General features: G+C 41.7%; 1 protein-coding gene across 16 annotated transcripts in view; it reads right to left on the minus strand.

Annotated features, from left to right (window-relative positions):
* Positions 1–19301, minus strand: part of SPATA13 (spermatogenesis associated 13) — a 110770-nt gene that overhangs the window by 5637 nt on the left and 85832 nt on the right. For 15 of the 16 annotated variants that reach the window (XM_039496110.1, XM_039496113.1, XM_039496121.1 and 12 more), the window contains 6 exons: positions 18854–19039; positions 15252–15431; positions 12978–13210; positions 8639–8768; positions 7706–8078; positions 1307–1381 (listed from right to left, as the gene is read on the minus strand). In XM_039496110.1, coding sequence (XP_039352044.1) covers positions 1307–1381; positions 7706–8078; positions 8639–8768; positions 12978–13210; positions 15252–15431; positions 18854–19039 — 1177 coding nt within the window. The remainder of the gene's footprint in view (positions 1–1306; positions 1382–7705; positions 8079–8638; positions 8769–12977; positions 13211–15251; positions 15432–18853; positions 19040–19301) is intronic. The other variant, XM_039496032.1, reaches the window with a different exon arrangement.

Consider the following 19301-nt stretch of genomic DNA (forward strand, 5'->3'; position numbering starts at 1 on the left):
AAAAGAGATTTGCAAAGGATCAAAGAGAATGACTATATTTGAATATGTAAGCAGAGTCTGAATGAGCTCTCCCTTGACATCTAGCGATGAGCTGTGGAAGAGGACTTCAGGAGCCAATCTCGTTTGCATGGGCACACCCACCTGGCCTAGGTGCTTAGTATGATGAGATTGCTTGCCCAAATGGTCACTTTTGGCATTGTGGGATCCCCAGTCTCCTTTTTATTGGGGCAGGGGAAATAAAGGGCTGTTATCCCTATGTGAATGAAGGGCAGGAGAACTGCACTTGGCATTTCCCAATTGAGGGACTCACCCTCAACTAAACAGCACTCGCTAGGCAGGGGACATGGGTTCCAATGCCCAGTGAGTTAAGAGAGGATGGGAACAGGTACTTGTCCCTCATTGTGTGGGCTTTGCCTAAGGGTCCCAGACACCATTGGACTCTTCCTCTCTCTACTGTGTAATAACAGAGCTAATTTAAACTCAATTGAGAGTCTTGTTAGATGCTGCAGAGCTGAAATCACTGATACCTGGGTCTAAGTATTAGACCTGCTTTGGGACAGTCTCTGATGTAAGAGACTGCCCAGTGTGCACTAGTAATGAGGCTCCCCCACTAACAGCTGAAATCACTGAGAGCTGTGTTAAGTGGTGCGCCCTGAAGATAGTAGGGTGGCTGGTGGTGAGGCAAGGTGAGTGGGTAGAAGGGTGGCAGAGAGGGCCGGCGAATGAGTGCCCAAGCAGTGGCACGAGTAAAGTGCCTCCTTACACTCCCCACCTCCACCCAGGGTGGGAGGTGAACACTGCAGATACATCTCTGAACTCTGGGTCTGCACTGTCCAAGGACAACTGTGAGTGGGGTGCAGGAAGGGATGAGCACCTTAAAGGGACTTTGGGGTTGCTGGACTTAAGAACCTGAGGGGAAAAGGACATTGCCCAACTTACTTGGGGGGTGGGTCTTTCGCTCATGGTTGATGTTTATGAGCCCTGTTTGGGATGTTTCCCCAAATTAATGCCAAGTTACCTCCCTCCTTTTATTAAAAACATTTTTTGCTACACTCAGACTCTGCTTGTGAGAGGGGAAGTACTGCCTCTTAGAGGCGCCCCGGGATGATGTGTAATTGTCCCAGGTCACGGGGGGCTCAAGCCGGTTTTGTGTTGTATTGTTGAAAAGGAACCCCTCGATACTGAACCGGCCCTTGTTGCTGCCTACTCTGACCCTAACAGAAGGGTTACAAATATCTCCCATCATAAGTTCAATACTGAAAAAAAAAGATATATTTAAAACTTACAATAATACTTAAATACTCACCTTTAATTTTTCCATGCCTTGATTTTCTGGCATTTTGCATGGCTTGTTTCTTTTGATTTTCTGAGATTTCCATTCCTGGATTTTAAAGTACATGAGGGTCTCAGTATTAAAATATTGTATCTGCTATTTGATAATAGTAAATTAAAAAACATTTGAGCAAACACTATTTTAAAATGATAATTTAATGATTTTTAAATAATTCTTAATAGTAATGTACCATATGTTTTTGAGAAATACGGGTCCAGATTTTACTGTTTCACCAGTTTAACTCTGGCATTTCATTGGCATAACTGAGATATTAAGTTGGCCCTTTGAGCACAAATTGATGCCAACCTGTGCTGAAATAATTATCTCCGGCTGGTGGTCATTGGGGATCTGACTAGCTACTTGTCATTTTACAACTCTCACAGCTAAATTAGTGATGACAAAGCCAACTATCACCTAGGAAGATTATGTGGATATTGTGGATCCACAAACCAGTTATTGGATTGCTAGAAGAGATAAATATGAGGCTTGATTCTCTTCTCACTCACACTGGGGTAAACCTGGGATAACTAAATTAAGTCATTAGAGTTATACTGGTGTAAAGCTGGTAAGAGAAAAGCAAGGTCACAGTATGTATAGACATAATCCTGCTTGTATTCTGTAAAAGAAAACTGAACCCATTTTCCTCAGACCAACACTCCAATATTTGCTGTTCCTGTGTTTACTGTATTTGTGTTATGCATTTTAGCTATGTTGATACAAATTTAATAAAAATATATATTTTAAAAGCTGAAAAGCTCCTCTAAGAACATGAATGAATTTCAAACTATGTCACTGTTAAACTGGCATTTGACAAAATGTAATGTCTTCAGTTTGAACAAATCAGGTTGTGTTTTCTTTTAATGATGTGCTTGTAGCCTTCCTTGGTGTGTGTTATGCATGTCAGTGTATTGAGGGATATTAAACACACTTACTTACATGGTCAGTGTCATGTTACACGATACCATGGTCTAACCTAACAATTTACTGTAATGTACTAGTGTTAAGTGTCTGAGGGATTTCAGCGTGGCTGAGAGAGGCTGGCTCCCAGAGAGGACAGGCACCTGATATTACTGTAGCTAGAGGAATTTTTCCTTACATCTAAATGGACTGTGTTTTTGGAGTTCAAGTACTGATGTTCTAGTCCCATCTCCCTATGTGTGAGATTCATCTAGTAACTGTGTGTGCAACATATGAATGTGTTATATTAGCACAACTAAAAAGGTGTGTGTGGTGCTTCTCGTTCCATTCACATATATACAATGGACTGCAAAGCGCTGCAACCCAAAGCCAGGTGGCCCAACAAAGCAGCCACTTGGATTCCATTCTGCTCTTCATTCACACTTTTCAATTCCTTGCACTTTCTGGCCTGTATTCATGGAGGAGTTACATCCCTCAGGCGACTGTTTTTAATATAATCTGACCATACTCTTTCAGTTACTGGTTATTCCTTTTATTTCATTTGTAATTATTCAATTCTTTTTTCTCTTCCTGGAGACAAAAAAGCAGCCAAAGAAATCAAAAAGTTGCAGCAGCAGGAAGCAGACTGTTTTCTTAGATCTACCATTAGTGGTTTTGGAGAAAGAGCTGCTGGTTGTGGCCCATTCCCAGCATGCACTCATAATAGCTCAGAAGAGTTGAATATGGTTTGGGAGGCTCTGACCTCTACTGAAATGTCTTTGAAAACAGAACTAGTCATTCAAGCTTTAGAATTTGGAGAGTGATTTATTTGTTCCTTGAATAGTTAAATTAGAGACTTTATCTGAATTCCAGCATGATAAATTACAAAAATCAAACAAGATGTTTGAGGTTGAGAATACCAGAGGTCTTCCACTGGCTTTGGCTAAAGGATAGTGTTCAACTATGCCAAAAAAAGTGAAATTTTAGAAAATAAACTCTCCTGGGTAATGGAGAAGAGATCCAAGCCATAGAGACTTGCGAGGACATATCAACATAAATAAAGTGGGATTGGACATTAAATTTGAACCATCCCTTCTATAGCATAAGATACCTATATAACATGTAAAAGCAGCAAAGAGTTCTGTGGCACCTCATAGACTAACATACACTTCAACCTCATACACTTCAACCTCCCTGGACACACAATAGCAGATTTAAAGGTAGCCATCCTGCAGCAAAAAAACTTCAGGACCAGACTTCAAAGAGAAACTGCTGAGCTCCAGTTCATCTGCAAATTTGACACCATCAGCTCAGGATTAAACAAAGACTGTGAATGGCTAGCCAACTATAAAAGCAGTTTCTCCTCCCTTGGTTTTCACACCTCAACTGCTAGAAGAGGGCCTCATCCTCCCTGATTGAACTAACCTCGTTATCTCTAGCCTGCTTCTTGCTTGCATATATATATACTGCCCCTGGATATTTCCACTACATGCATCCGATGAAGTGGGTATTCACCCACGAAAGCTCATGCTCCAATACGTCTGTTAGTCTATAAGGTGCCACAGAACTCTTTGCTGCTTTTACAGATCCAGACTAACACAGCTACCCCTCTGATACTATATAACATGGGATACTAGTAGGTCTGAACCATGGGCGCTGGAACGGGGAGACCAGATGGCATGGCCCCATCACTTTTAAAAGTGGGAGGGCTACAGCCTCCCACTTTTTACCTGCCTTAAGGGCAAGTGATGGGGGGTGGGACCTTAGGGGTAAGAGGCGGAGCGGGGGCAGGGCCATGTTTTCGGTGCTGGTAATTCTTCTAACTTCTAGGGAGCTTCCGGTGCTCCTGGTCTGAACAAGCATTTGAAATGTCTGATAAAGGATATTTTACAGCAGCCTACATTTCACACATATATGCAGTGATATATAAAGCTCGATTTATGAATCTAACATTATAGAAAATACATTTTCTTACTATTCTGTTTTTGTTTGCTACACACATCACTAATTCATGTTTGTACAATGTTTTGTAGATATAAAGCTCTAACTTGCACTCCTTGCATTGAACACAATGGAAACATTGGGACTCCAAGATAGCATTTATAAAGGGCTTGATCATAAGTTATTATTATCATCATCATTATAGTGCCCATTGCCAGTTTAGTCATGAGATTATACATTCAAATATAAGATGTAAAATAAAAAAATCAGGGATTTGGCTGCTGCAACTTTCCTTAGAATAGTATTCCTCAGTCTTATCAGTCTCAGGCCTTTTTAAGTGGCTATTTTTGTTGCAATATTACTTTTGGGGGAAGGTTTAGCACCCAATCACCCATATGTTTTCTTGTAGGAAGGTTCCAAACCTTCTCTCCCACCATATGAGTTTTGATAAACTGTACATAGCTCTGCCAGCAGCAGAAGGTGCCAGCAGCAGCAAGTACAAGTACTGTCTGGGTCCACCGGTATGCACTTCAAAATCCCCAAAATGTGTAGTATTTGGGCTGAGAAGGTGGGTGAAATAATAACTCTTATTGGACTAACTTCTGCTTGGTGAGAGACAAGCTCTCAAAAGCTTATTTGTTTTTTACCCAACAGAAGTTGGTCCAATAAAAGATTACTTCACCCGCCTTGTTTCTCTAATATTCTGGGACTGACACAGCTACTGCCTAGAAATTTGGGCTGTCCTGCATACTCTCTTGATTCCATTTTTGTAGAACCCCCAGAAAGGAGCTGCTGTAATTGTAAAGAGCTCAGATCCTGGCTCACAAGCTAAAGTGAGTGAGCTAACTGAACCTTGGAACCTTGGAAAGGTCCAAAGATGAACAAAGATTAGCTGTTGCTCTCCTTTTGCCCAGTCCAATTCACAAATCCCCAACTGCAAAGTGGCCAGTCATCAGGTTTAATGGAGCTACGGCCCATCAAGAATTTGGAAATTAAGTGGGGCCCGGGGTAGGGTGGGGAAGTTGTATTTTGTTTTGTAAACAAGGGAGCCCTGCTCCTTGATGTGACAGTCTATTCACTATTAGTCCCTCTCATTTTTTGGACAGCTTGAGCTAGTTTGAGTCGTTTTGTTGTGATAAATTGGATAGCTTGTATATTAGTTCCCAAATGCACTACACTGTTCTTCTATTTCCTAGTCAGCCATCCTGCCCCAATGCACATGTTCTTTTAGAGCGCCGCTGGGCTAATATTCAGTAGTCTGGAGATGGGCCCAATAGTGATAAGTGTATGCATGGGCAGTGTGTGCACTCCATGTAGAAGCCACTTCCGAAAACAATGGCTGGGGTGTCCAACAGGAGTATAGGCTCCCAGTGCACTGCAGAGCAAGGGGAGAATAGGGAAACTAATTTGCAAGTAGTTTGTTTAGTTGTCTCAGCTCCATCATTTATTTTGGGTACCAGCTACCCTTGGATACTTGTAACGTATCGTCTGTGGGGGAAAGTTAAGGCTGATGTTGGAATATTAGCTGGTAATTTCTTGACTTTTTCTTTCATTACGTGGTTTTGTGTGTGTGTGTGTGTGTGTGTGTGTAAGGGGAGTGTTTTTGTTGTTGAATGACAACTGATCGCTCATGACATTTATTTTCATGAATAAGGAGAAGGATAACTTTAGAGCCATAAACTATTGAGCTTCTCAGCAGGAGAGAAAATAATGGCCTAACAGAGAACAGCCACTACCTATAATATATACACAAGAGGCCTGATTCTTGTTTCAATTACACCAGTGTCAATCAAGAGGAAGTCCATTAAAGTCAATGGGGTTACACTGGTGTGAGAGCAGAATCGGCCTCGGCATACATAGGGATTGCTCCTATTTTATGGGTGGCTTGGGAATATGAGGCTCTCAATCATGTTAAAGTTTTAATAACTTGTGAGTTATGTCATCCAGGAAATCATATTCAGAGCACTTTGGATTTTAATTTGCTGTCATTTAGAGCCATTTCAGTCCTGAAGAATGTTACTTATGAGTTATCCCAACTCTCCCCCTTAAAGATAAATGCCATAACAGAGAGCAGCCATCATACATTACACACACACACTGGGATTTTTTCCCTCCCACCATTGCCTTAGGAATGTACAAATCAGTTTTATGTTTCCTATCACTACTGTCCTCTTATGTCTCTATTTTCTCAGTGCAATTCTGCTGAATCTTTTACCATTGTTTTTATTAAACTGAAGTGGTCATGCCCAGTATCAAACTGTGAAACAAGCATAATTTTAAATTAAAATCCCAAATGCACACACACACAGGATACATTTTGGCCCAAAGCTGGCCCTAGGATTTGCAAGGCCCTATCCAATGTCAGACATGCAGGATTCTACCCATTCCTCATCTCACTTATGATTAGGCCTTTCCTCCTCTATAACTTGGCTGAGTGCTGCTATACTACATAGGTTGCACAGACCTAAGGATACTACTGCCTGGCTTTATAACAAAATGTTCTTTAGAAAAGCGGCTGCCAACCACTAGTTCACATATAAGGTGTAGTCCATGCTAGACAGTTAGATCGACCTAGCTACATAGCTCCGGGGTATGAAAAATCCACACTCCTGAGTGATGCAGTTATGCCAGCCTAACCCCGGGTGCAGACAGTGCTAGGTCAATGGAAGAATTCTTGCATCAATCTAGCTATCACTTCTCAGGAAGGTGGATTACCTACACCAATGGGAGAACCCCTCCTGTCAGCATAGGCAGAGTCTCCACTGAAGTGCTGCAGCAATGAAGCTGCAGTGCTGTTGCTGTAGTGTTTCACCTGCAGACAAACCCTCGGTACTGGTATGTCAGGTTACTGTTACTGGCACTCTAAACTCACCTTCATGAGGCGAATTCTCTCACATCTCTGAAGCTGTGGAAGGCCCCCAATAACTCAGTAGAACTACATGAAGTTCTACTATGCAGTCAAAGAGAGCTTGAGGGATTCCACCCCATCCCATGAACTAAAGGTCAGCTACACAGGGCCTCTTGCTGCATACCTGCTCTGAGAGGACTAGCAGGAGAGCAGGGGAATGCCGTAGAATAGGGATTAAGGAGCTACTGTTGATCTAGGGCTGCAAAAGTGGTTGTGGGGCAGTTTTACAGCTGCTCCATGACCAAATAGTGAGCATTCCTTCCCTCATCCCTGTAGACTCTCCCTCCACAAAGCTTTTCAGCAGGGGACAGATTTTTTTGCTCTCAGTGAGTAGTCTGTGCTGCAGTTAGTGCACTCATCCTGCCGTCTGCTCTCTGTGTTGTGCAAGATGTAACCCGCCACAGAGCCACAGCCACTCCAACCCCCAGTCTCAGGATCACAGAGCTGACACAACTGAATGGGAAACAACAGACACTTGCTTGTATAGCTGAAGTTTGTGTCTGGTAAACAGGCACCGCTGCCCAAAAAGGGTGAGAATCCATTCGCACAGAGCCAAAAAGGAGAGAAATCGAAACTTTGCCTTTTGATTTAACACCTCCCCACACACTGTAAATCTTTGCACTCACCCATTTCTTTGTCTTCCTGCACTCTTCGCCTTTCATTTTCACATGCCTCCAACCACCTTTTCTTATCTTCCTGTTTTTTTGCACAAAACAAATGAACCTCTTCTGTTGCTCTATTCACAGTTTTGAAAGCATTCTTGATATTAATGTTAAAGTCCTTATCTTTGCCATCCTCAATGTCCACAAGTTCCATCTCATCCAGATCAATCCGACCTTTATAATATAACATGTCCCTTCGCAGCAGGTCCTTCTTACAAAACACAAGCTGATGGTCAAAAAGGAAAAAAATCCTCTGCTGGCTTTTGCCTTGCTTCGAGATTTTGGTCAGTTCGCCCGAGTGGATCAGTTCTGAGCTTCTGGCTAAAACATCCTGCCCCTAAAATATAGAGAAGTGTATGTGTAATAAATAAATACAAAGTTTTAAGTGATCATATTACTAATTATTATTTTTGTAGCATTTGGTCACACGACAGACAGAACTGTACTTCGGTTTCAATAAACTTTTTAAAAATCTATAAATATAGAAGGTAGATCAAGCTGCATTCACCAAAAATATGGGTTTGATTCTGCTCTCAGTTTCGCCAGTGCAAACCAGGCGCAACTTCATTTAAGTCAATGGAGCTACCCGAGTGTAAAACTATCAAGAAATCAGAATCGGATAAAATGGTCCCAACCTAAAAAAAAATACATTGTGTTCTCTTTCAACATGTCTTCGTAATCTCAAAGATACAAACACGTGTTATAACTGTTGCTCTTTCTAAGTAAGACATAGGATAATCAGTAATAGAGTCATTGCAAATGAAGCAACTCAACTTTTAACTGACCAAGGACCACATGAAATGTATTCACCACCATAGAAAAAAAGATGCCCCGCAGAAGTCATTTAAGTACATTTTAATATTAAATATTTCATGAAAATGGAAGAATGATACCTACCTCCCAATCAACAATAGATACTTGCCAGCGTGCAATCTTGTCTATGCTTTCCAGCCTTCGTTTGCGCTCATTGATGAGGCATGCTACATTCTTCATGGCCTCATACGCTGCCTGTATATTGTTATAATCACTGTAAAGAGGAAGCAGATTTCAAACACATTATATGCACTGGATATAACACATCAACACAGTTTAACTGACTGTCTGAAGCATGATTCTCTACAGTATCAACTTATCCCCCTAACCAAAGTTCTTAAACCTGAAGGACCTGATTCCACACTACCTTGCATCTTGTATAGTAATTTACACAATTCTATGCTACCCTATCACCCACTTTGCCCAGGTGTAAATTACTACACACAGGGCAAGGAGGTGGAGAATCAAACCTAAGTTGTGATATCCAGGCTCCATTGAAATCAATGGTACCACTCCCATCGACTTCAATGGGGACATGGTTTCACCCAAAGAGTTTATTTATAACAGGAATCCAGTTGTGTAAAACAATGTTCTCTTTAATAATTTATTTCTAGATTATATTTTCCTCTCCCTCCACCCCAATAGCTGGGAGTGAGGCATGGGACTGGGGTGACTTGATAAGGGGGGCACAGCTTAGTGTCCCAGCTGCTTAGCTGCAATGTTATAGGTGATGAGAGGAATGTCCTCTTCTGCCTTGTACAGGGATTCTTCTTAGAAATGCCAATGAAAGGATCCAGAGGATGAGGAGTTACTGAAATCATAGAATCATAGAATCTCAGGGTTGGAAGGGACCTCAGGAGGTCATCTAGTCCAACCCCCTGCTCAAAGCAGGACCAAACCCAACTAAATCATCCCAGCCAGGGCTTTGTCAAGCCTGACCTTAAAAACCTCTACGGATGGAGATTCCACCACCTCCCTAGGTAACCCATTCCAGTTCTTCACCACCCTACTAGTGAAAAAGTTTTTCCTAATGTCCAACCTAAACCTCCCTCCTTAACTGTTGTGAGTTAAGGTGGTCATGAGCACAAAGAAGGAGAAATAAAAGGAGGAGGGATTGATTCTTATTCTTCTTCCGTATGGCTTGGGTAGATAGATATACATTTGTAGTTGTTGCTAAGTTTGATAGCCAGTACACTGCCGCAGCAGTGAGCTGGTAGAATGTCCTTCAGGCCCCCGGCAAAAGAACAAAGGGGACATTCAGATATGATGTACTCTATCGTTTGTACCTGGTGACCACAGGTGTATACCTCATTTTCCACTTAAAGAGAGTTTGTCCACATCTCCCATGAGATGTCCTGATTCAATTCAATCTGCACCAGTCTTTCCTACATAAATCAAAACCCGGTGGTTCCTCAAGAGGATCAACAATGAGCTGTTTGTTTTGAGTGGGAAAAGTGCTTCATGTGACTCTCCATTGAGCCTCAGCATCAAAGTTGGGGGTAAGGATCTTCATACGGTTCCATAGAGGGTTGTAGGATTTTAATCTTGTCTTTGGTGGGTTCTGCAGGTCATGGTGCAGTGGGATCCTTGTATTTGCATTGACATGATTAAGAAAGTGAGATGTCTGAGCAGCTCTTCTTATCTGTGGACGCTGATGTGCGATAGGACCGGGAACCAGTCAACTGGAGTAGATTTGAGCATCCCTGACACTATGCCCATAGCATTATTGAGTTGAGTGTCAAGGAGTTTAGTGTGACTACTGTGACACCACATTGGTGCACAATATTCAGCTGCAGAATATACCAAAGCAATTGCGTCTGATGAAGTGGGTATTCACCCACAAAAGTTTATGCTCCAATATGTCTGTTAGTCTATAAGGTGCCACAGGACTCTTTGTCAGTTTTTACAAGGCAATTGTTGCAGTTCATAAGGTCCATGGACAGGAGCCCCATGATGTTCTGGCTAATTTTCTGATAAGCGCGACACAAGACCTGACCTTATCGCGGGTGTTGTCGAAAGGTCAAACTCCAGTCCAGTGTAATGCCAAGATACTTTGGATTAGCTTCATGGCTGACGCTCTCACTGCAGAACTGCACATCAAGTTTGGTATTAGCCATTTTATTGTTCAGATGGAAAGCAGTTTCCATGTTTTTTTTTTTTGATTAGGCCTAAATTTCCAGCATTGGAAATAATCAGCCATTCTGCTAAGATCTCAGGTTAGGGTGCAGCTGATGGTGTGAAGGCTTGTGTGCTGAACAGCTAGGGAAATATCATCCGCATACATGAATTTCCTTGACTCTGTTGCTGGTATATCCACGGTGTATAAATTAAAAAGTACTGGGGCCAGGACAGAGCCCTGAGGGATGCCCGAGTTAAGAGTTCTTGGTCTACTGATCTGGCCATTAAGGTGTACCTTAAAGCAGCAATCCCCAGTCATTGCCGCCAAGAGGCAGATTGTTCATCAGCAGCACACTGTCGTATGCCGAGGATGGATCAACAAGGGCAGTTGCTGTCTTCAACTTATATTGGAATCCTGTCTCAGTGTGGCTGGTTAGTGAAGCTACTTGGTCACAGAAGTTTGGGAGGAAGACGAGAACCTTCTCATGGTTCTTCTGTTAAGTGCTGGTATTTTCTGTGCTCTGTGTTTTGTGCAAATCCACCAACATACCAATATCAATTGGCCACTAGATCGTTTTACTGACCTCCCAGTGAACATAGAGGGATTGATTAATGGCTGCTGGCAGGCTGGGCCATTGCATGTAAACAAGTGTTTGAGGGGCAAGACAGAGCCCTGGCTTCCCCTCCACTTCTGCAGATTTCCTCACATGCTTCTGCCTTACCACCGGCACACGTCTGGATGCGTGTGTTCACAATCCACCTCCCTCTCCCTATTCAAATACCCACTAGAAACTCACTTCTGCAACATTACACATAAGAAGTGAGAGTAAGAGTAACAAAATTCCACTAATGTAAGGGTGGACATGCCTTATTGAGTGATCGCACAATCTCATCACTGTTTCCCTTGCCCTTCCTATCTTAGTTCCCCTCTTTTTGGTCTGTCTATGACTGTCATTTGTTGTGTAACAGATGCTCTTACTGGCAAAGTCTGTTTCTAGTTACCACACAGGCTCTCTTAGGTCTGATAAACTGGGATCCTCATGGTGAGTTGAGAAAATGACAGCCTCAGTTCCTTTGCACATTTAGTGAACAAAATTAAACAGCTCAGACCTAGGGAAGCCCCTGGCCTCTTTCCTCACATTTTCTAAGTTAATTTTGTGAGGGCTCTGAAGAAATTTTGAAGGGGAAAATGGAAGGGAAAAAAAAAGACATCAAAACAACTGATAAAAACCCAAGACAGTTGAATCATGGGCATCATCTGGAAAAACATATACTGGAGAAGGGATTACTGGGTTAAGAAAGAGTGCAGTAATAGCAAAGGAAATGGTAATTTCCTGAACTGGCTGCCAGTTAACCAAACACTGAATGAAGATCCATATACGGGTGATTGTCAGATCACTGGAAAATATTCAGTACCACCTTTGGAGGGAGTTTTGCCTGAGTAAGTTCGTATGTCCAGGGTTGTTTCCTACACTGAAGATAGTAACAATGAATGTAGATAGTCTGGGTATCTCTCATTAATATATTTTTCCACCACAAAATTATTGAGTCTTTCTATACTGCTTGTTCCCTCTTTTCCTCCCCCCACTTTGATTCACTTGTTTCTTGCAGTATCTAACTACATCATTTCATACGAATTTTTCAGTATCCTTTTTCCCCTTTAACATATTTTTCAATGTTTAATACTATTAAACATGTTCAGTTTATGTTGTTCTTCTAAGACCATCTTCACCTCTTCTATCTCTAAGGGTGTGTTCACACAGCAAATTAAAACCTGTGGCTGGCTGGGCTCTAGAACTGTGAGGGGTGAGAGGGAAGTCAACACAGCAATGAAACAGCCCTGCAGTCTGAGCCTGGCAAGCCCGAGTCGGCTGGTACAGGCCAGCTGCAGGTTTTTCCTTGCTGTGTAGAGATACCCTGAGACACTTCTCTTTTCTAATTCTTCCCTTTTATCCCCTACATGTATCTCTTATTCATTTTTCCCTTGGAATCACTGGTATTTTTTCACTCTGGTTTACAAATCTCTTCTTCCTTCCTTCCTTCTCTCTCTCTCTCTCTCCAGATCAGTCCCCTTATAGTCAAGGGTGACCATTTAACAAGTATATTGTTTCTGAAATATTTTTTCACATAGTCCCAGGATCATAAACATATTGGGTGAAATTCTGTCCCCACTGAAGTCAGTCACAGCTTTCCCATTGATCTTAAGGAGCCAGGTTGTCATCCACTGCCTGACCAAATCTACCTTAGATTGCTTTAGCAATAAGGTAACATTATGGTCTAAGAGAGATCATTTTAATTCTCTCACCTGTGCTCTTCGGTAGTATATTTGAGTAGCTCTGCAAGCTGAAGAGGATATTTACAGATCTTCTGAACAGGTGTAAGGAGAAAGCCATCAATAGCAATGTCAATCATCTGCTGAAGCAGGCGACAGGCCTCAAAGAAGTGACGGTATTTGCCCTGTTTCATTAGGTTGGAAAGCTCAAGGCATGCACTGGGATGATTGTTACAATACTCTGAGTAGATGGCAAAACCTTCTTGCTATAAAGAAAAACCAAAGCTTTAGCTAAAACATTAATCTTAAAAAGACAAAACCAAAAATCAATATTGAAGTTACAAAACACTTCTGGTTACACTAATTAGACAGTTTGCTAAATTACACCCAAACTGAATAACAATCTATTTAGAAAATACAGAAGAATCTATTCTACAATTGGTAATAGGTGAAACTCCTGTTAATGTGGATCGCAGAGGAGTGCATTGGCCAGCAGTGCTTGCTGCTTTCTGAAATGGAAAAAAAAACAAATATTTCTTTACACTAACTAGATTTGTGAATTTCAGTCATAGGGGCTTCTCTATGAACACTGAAACAGAGGCCTCCACAAAATCACGATAATCAAACTCACTTTAAGAAAGAGTTTTCTTTGAGGAGCTTTGGAAATTGGAAGTCTCCTATGGTTATTGGTAGAGCTGAGCAAATAATAGATTTTTTGGTTTAAAATAATAATAATGATAATCTAGTTCAATTTGAACCAAACCAATTTTTAAGAGATTTTTTCAAATTGAAAAACTTGAAAAAATGTCATTTTGAGTTGAGTGAGATGTTTGAACTGACTCTAAACAAATTTTTTTTAGTTTTTCTATTTGATCATTTTTGGGTTTTCTGCCCCCTCCTTTTTTTTTTTTAAACTGGCCAAACTTTAAAACAAAATGCTGTTCTCAAGCAAAATGACTTTTTTGGGGGGGTGGGAGGGGAAGTATTTTTCAGCCTGAACTATTCAGCGAATTCTACCCAAATACATGAATAGTTATTGAACCCTCCAAAATGCATTTTTCGGTGACATTTTTATTTGCCAAACTTTTTTTCTCAAGTCTACTTGGAGGTTCTGTAGGTGATTAGCAATGATATGCGACTCTTTTCCCACATATGTCAATCACCCTGGTTAATATTTTCTCTGGGAAGATACTGGATGTAGTTTTCATGGAACAAAATCAACTCAGATGTCTGCAGTTAAATGTTAACCTGTGATCTGTGTTACCTGTAAGCTGCACGCTTGGGCTGCCAGGCAGGAGAGATTTAAGTGCTGTTCTGTGCACAGGAGGCAGCATATGTTCAAGTGCCCCTCCCCCCATGTTGCCCATCCTGCAGCTGCTCCTGGGACCCTCCTGCCGGCAGTGCTGAGCAGAAGGTGGGGGAGGGAGGAGGGTGCTGATATCAGGATGTCGCCCTCCCCTGGCCCCTGTACCCCAGGGCAGAGGGGACAGCCTGGCTCAGGAGGACTAGGAGCTGCTGTGGTCTGAATGGTGAGTGGCTGACGGCTGAGTGCCTTTCTTAAAGAGACAGTGCACTGTTTCTGACATTTCCCCGGAAGCCAGCTCACACAATGTCCGTCTGTCTGTCTGTCTGACACACACACACACACACACACACACACACACACACACACACACACACACACACACACAGAGTCTCTGTCTCTTTCTCACACACCTCCCAACACATACTTGTATTATTGTTGTTGTTACTTCTTGGTACTTCCTGCAATGCACATATATGCTCTGTAATTTTATTCTTTCAAAGTATTATTTTAGTGTTTTGACTTGTCTATGCATTTCATAATTTTTATTTCTCTTACATTTAAATTTATTCTTTGAGTAGTGAGTTCTAAAATGCCTAACCTGTCCTGGCTGGAGTAATTATCCCTCTGGTAACTTTTAAAAATATATATATTATATCTAGGGTTTTTGTTTCTACTGGTGATGCATATAGGCACATACCTCGGTGCACATAAGAAAATTTATTCTGCACATGGATGGAAAAAATTAGAGGGAACATTGCCTGTGATTGTTGGAAACAGTCCTGTTCATCTGGGACCTTGGGATCACCATAGCTATGAAAATGGAAAGACTGTTGACTTACAAGGAAAATAGGCCTACTCAAAGGGTGGAGATGGAAAAAAGGGAGGGATTTAAAATGTTTTCATATAATCAGCACTAACTAAAGTATCTTCCTCATGGTAGTTTAACATTTACTAATCATATTTTGTTTATTTCATAAGCAAAATGGAGTTAAATGACATACATGTTGAAGAAAGCAGGATCCTATTTCACTTAAATGAGGTTCCTCTTTGTTGTACTGTTTCTCAAGATCTTTAAGAAACTTTCTTTGGAATTTGTAAATATCTTCAATGTTTCCAAAAATGGTGTTTAACTGAGCCGTGGTGAACATTCCTGTATGTTTACGACACTGCCGAATATATCCCTGGAAAGAAAATAAGAAAACCTCTTTGTATCAAATCTGGAAGAGATCAAGAGCTTGAAAATGGAGTCTGTACTGAACAAGGCAACTCAATTTGATATTCTGTTTTCCAAGGTTAGATTTTTGTGGTGTCTGATTTCAAGGCCATATTCACTACAAAACTCAATGTACAAATTCAGATTTGTGTCTGAACAGTTATGTTACTGATTCTCCTAATCCTAATTCTGTTTCATCCTAGGGTTGATTAGTCAGGAAGCCAGATGTCAGCATTTGTATAATATCTAATACAGAGCTGCATCTTATTGTTATAAATACCAATCCAGGAGGAGAGCCTGCACTACCAATTTTGCCACAATGCTTAGTAGTAACTGCCCCAACTGTGCTATGACAGAGTTTGATCTTGCCTGTACAGATGAGACCAAATTCTGTAAAAACACAGTCTAAAGATAATCTTTGCTACGGCTAGTGTAACCCGCACACCTCTGGAGGGTGGTGCTCTGTCCCATCTAGTGGCACTGAAACCACTTAGAGCAGTGGTAGGCAACCTGCAGCCCACACATGGCCTGTCGGGGTAATTCGCTGGCGGGCCGCCAGTTTGCTTACATTTGCACGGCTGCCTGCAGCTCTCAGTGGCCATGATTCACTGTTCCCGGCCAATGGGAGCAGCGGGAAGCAGTGCAGGCTGCAGGGACGTGCTGGCCACTGCTTCCTGCAGCTCCTATTGGCCAGGAATGGCGTACCATGGCCACTGGGAGCTGCAGGCAGGAGGCCGTGCAAATGTAAACAAACTGTCTGGCAGCCCGCCAGCATATTACCCTGATGGGCCACATGTGGCCCGTGGGCTGCAGGCTGCTCACCACTGACTTAGAGAGAGATTTATGAATCTAAGGGCCATATGGCTTTTGGCTCATGCAGTAGAGGCTCATGCACTAAGCTCCAGAGGTCCCAAGTTCAATCCTGCCTGCCGATGACCAGGGTCTGTTGGTGTTACACTAGCGCATGATTCCTTGAGTATTTCAGGGCTTGGTCCCAGCCACATAGGTAAGATTACCTTGCTATAATGTACTTGAGGTGCCACTGTGTTTAAACACTGCTTAAACACGGCAAAATCTATAGCATGGACAGGACCCTACTGGTACTGGAATGACTGCTACCTAAAAACCCAAATGCTCCATTAACAAACATTTATCTGTCTTTATGTCTGTCGATATGGGCTCAGTTCAGTACATTTGTCTCAGTCTCTAAGTAGATATGTTACTATGCTCCAATCCCACAAAGCACTTGAAGTAACTTCTACTTTGCATTCAGTACCAAAGAGCAGGTAATACAAACAACTGTGCAGCCGGGAGGAAGAGAAAGGATTAGGGTTCTGCTGAAGTAAGTGGTCAGCTCCTGCCGCATGTCACAGAGAGGCATATGATCAACAAATATGTGGCAGTGAGGCACACCTGGCAAGCTAATAAATATCTGCTGTTTAACACACTGTGGGGAGAATGGGATACAGTATCCTAAAATGGCTGCCAGAAAACAGCTGTTGCACGCACAATAGGGTATGGAACCCAGGTACATGTGAGCACTGAGGTTAAACCGTGTGGTTAGGAGATGTTTGCCAGGTCTGTACCTTTGGACGCTGTCAGGCATTTTGCTCCCAGATCTCCCTGTGAGCTGCTAGCACCAAAGAACTTGCAATTGCTGCAGTGAGGTAACTAGGTTCAAGCTGACTCTTGGAGTTTCTGAATACCATTTCTGGGTACTGCTGGGTGCTACCATGCATGTCCCTACCTTCCCAACCCCTGCCTGTTAAGGGAGGGGCCAATGCTCCAAGCCAAGTTGGTGTTTTTTGCCTTTTGCTTTGGTGCACAGGCACCCACAAGGGAAGTTATTTCTTGTGCAGGTCTTGTAACTCTGGGTCAGCCTCTGGAGTAAATTTTTCTCTGACTCAGATCTACATGTAAGCACACCACCAGCCTCACTGTCCTGCTTGCACAGCCATGAGTGATTCACTCTTTGCTGAACTTGGGTACATTTATTCCCCTTGGAAAACATGTGCATTAGCACTGGCCCACTAAATGCACAGCCGCTCTGTCTTTTTAAAAAAAAATAGATGAACTGGATTAGTGATGTTATGGGCCAAATCCTGAGAGCTCCAGCTCCTCCTGACATCAATATATGTACTGATGTATCTCAGCAACAGAGTTAACCCAATGAAAGTTAACGTTAGTTTCTCACACATACTACATCACTAGAAAAAACATCCACACCCTCCAAAAACTACATAGAAATTGGTAGCTGGAGCAACAGAATGGTACCTGAAAAAATAAATAGCAAAAGAGGCAAGCATCTTGGGGCTAGTCTGAAGACAGAAGGCAATTCAGTTGGACAAGCCAGGGAGATAAATTCTTATGTTCATAAAGCAACACAAGATGTGTCACATTGGTTCAAAACTGTTGGTTTAGCCAGTCTGGTTTTCTTCTAGCAATTGCCAATACCTGATGCTTCAGTGGAAGATGAAATTCACCCACCATGAAGCAAGCCAAATGTGTCAGATACACGTTGGTAAAAATTCCTCCCTGTCCTTTTATAGCTTATGTCCTGAAGTATAAGATTTAATTACACTTACCCTGGCATAGATAAAAAGTGTATCTTAATGATGATCTTGCTCAAGGAACTGAAATTTAGCAACAAATTTTAAAGATTACCTGACATAACAAGCAGAAAAGAAGTGAAACCTAACAAACTGAATGGAGAAGTGATTATTTTGGTCAGGCTGTTTACCATCCTTCACTGGTTCTTTTTTTACTACTCTAACTCAAACACCCAACCCACACGTGGGAGAAAAAAAGTTCATAGTTAAAGGCTCAAACTTCAATTAAGGTGTGAGAAAGCTCCTACTACTGATCTCTGGTCCTCCAAGGAAACTCCAGCAAAAAACAAACAGAGAAGGTAAGTCTTGATACTACTGATCTTTTTGCAGTTTAAACAAGCAGAATATTCTTTAAAAATAGAATTACATAATAAATGACCAGAAAAAAAGTGCAAATCCAGTTTTTCATTTTTTCCTCTGCAGGCCACCTTCAAAATGTTCAGACACTAAACTGTAACTAGATACTACAGTATTACATGGGTTTACAGCTATCTACAGAGGCAAAGTGGTAGCAGATACTAAGTAAGCTGGACTCTCTCCCCTAACATGGAAACTGCTGTTAGGAAAGCAATGCATTGTAAACAGGTACAAAATGAAGGTATATTATGGTGTTCAATAAAGAAGAGAGTTAGAACTGCATAAGAGAGCATTCTCATTGACAGCCTTAGAATTGCAAGGATGAATCTTTTGACAACAGAAAATGCTCAAGTTTTCACTCATAAGGGATATTTCTTCAAACTAGGTCTGTGGAATGCTCTAAATCTATTGCTTGACACTGTACCTCACAGATGTCCTTGAGATGTTTGATATAGACTCTCTCCGTGTTCATTATTTCTTGTATAACATTGGTTCTCATCTGATCCTTGTTTTCTGCAATTTTTTGGCGATGTTTGCTAGCATCTGCATGTTGCTCTTCATCCTGGATGCTACCACAATTTTCTCCAAGTTCTTCCTGATTAACTCGTAGCTGCATTCATAACAGAAAAGACAGCTAGAATAGTGCAGCAAGGTGTTACAATAACAAATTAAAAATTATTACAAATTTTATTTAATTACAAGAGAGGCAGCTCATAACTGATTATTAATTATTATTATTATTATTATTATTATATAACTGGTCCCCAGTCCTAGGTTATACAAATAGAATTCCATAATAAAGTCTATCTTGTAACTCTTATGCAAGTATTTCCACTGGCTACTAATGTAAAGGTTTCAGGAATGGGCCCGCT

Source organism: Mauremys reevesii, linkage group 1, assembly GCF_016161935.1.
Source record: "Mauremys reevesii isolate NIE-2019 linkage group 1, ASM1616193v1, whole genome shotgun sequence".
Taxonomy (NCBI): Eukaryota; Metazoa; Chordata; order Testudines; family Geoemydidae; genus Mauremys; species Mauremys reevesii.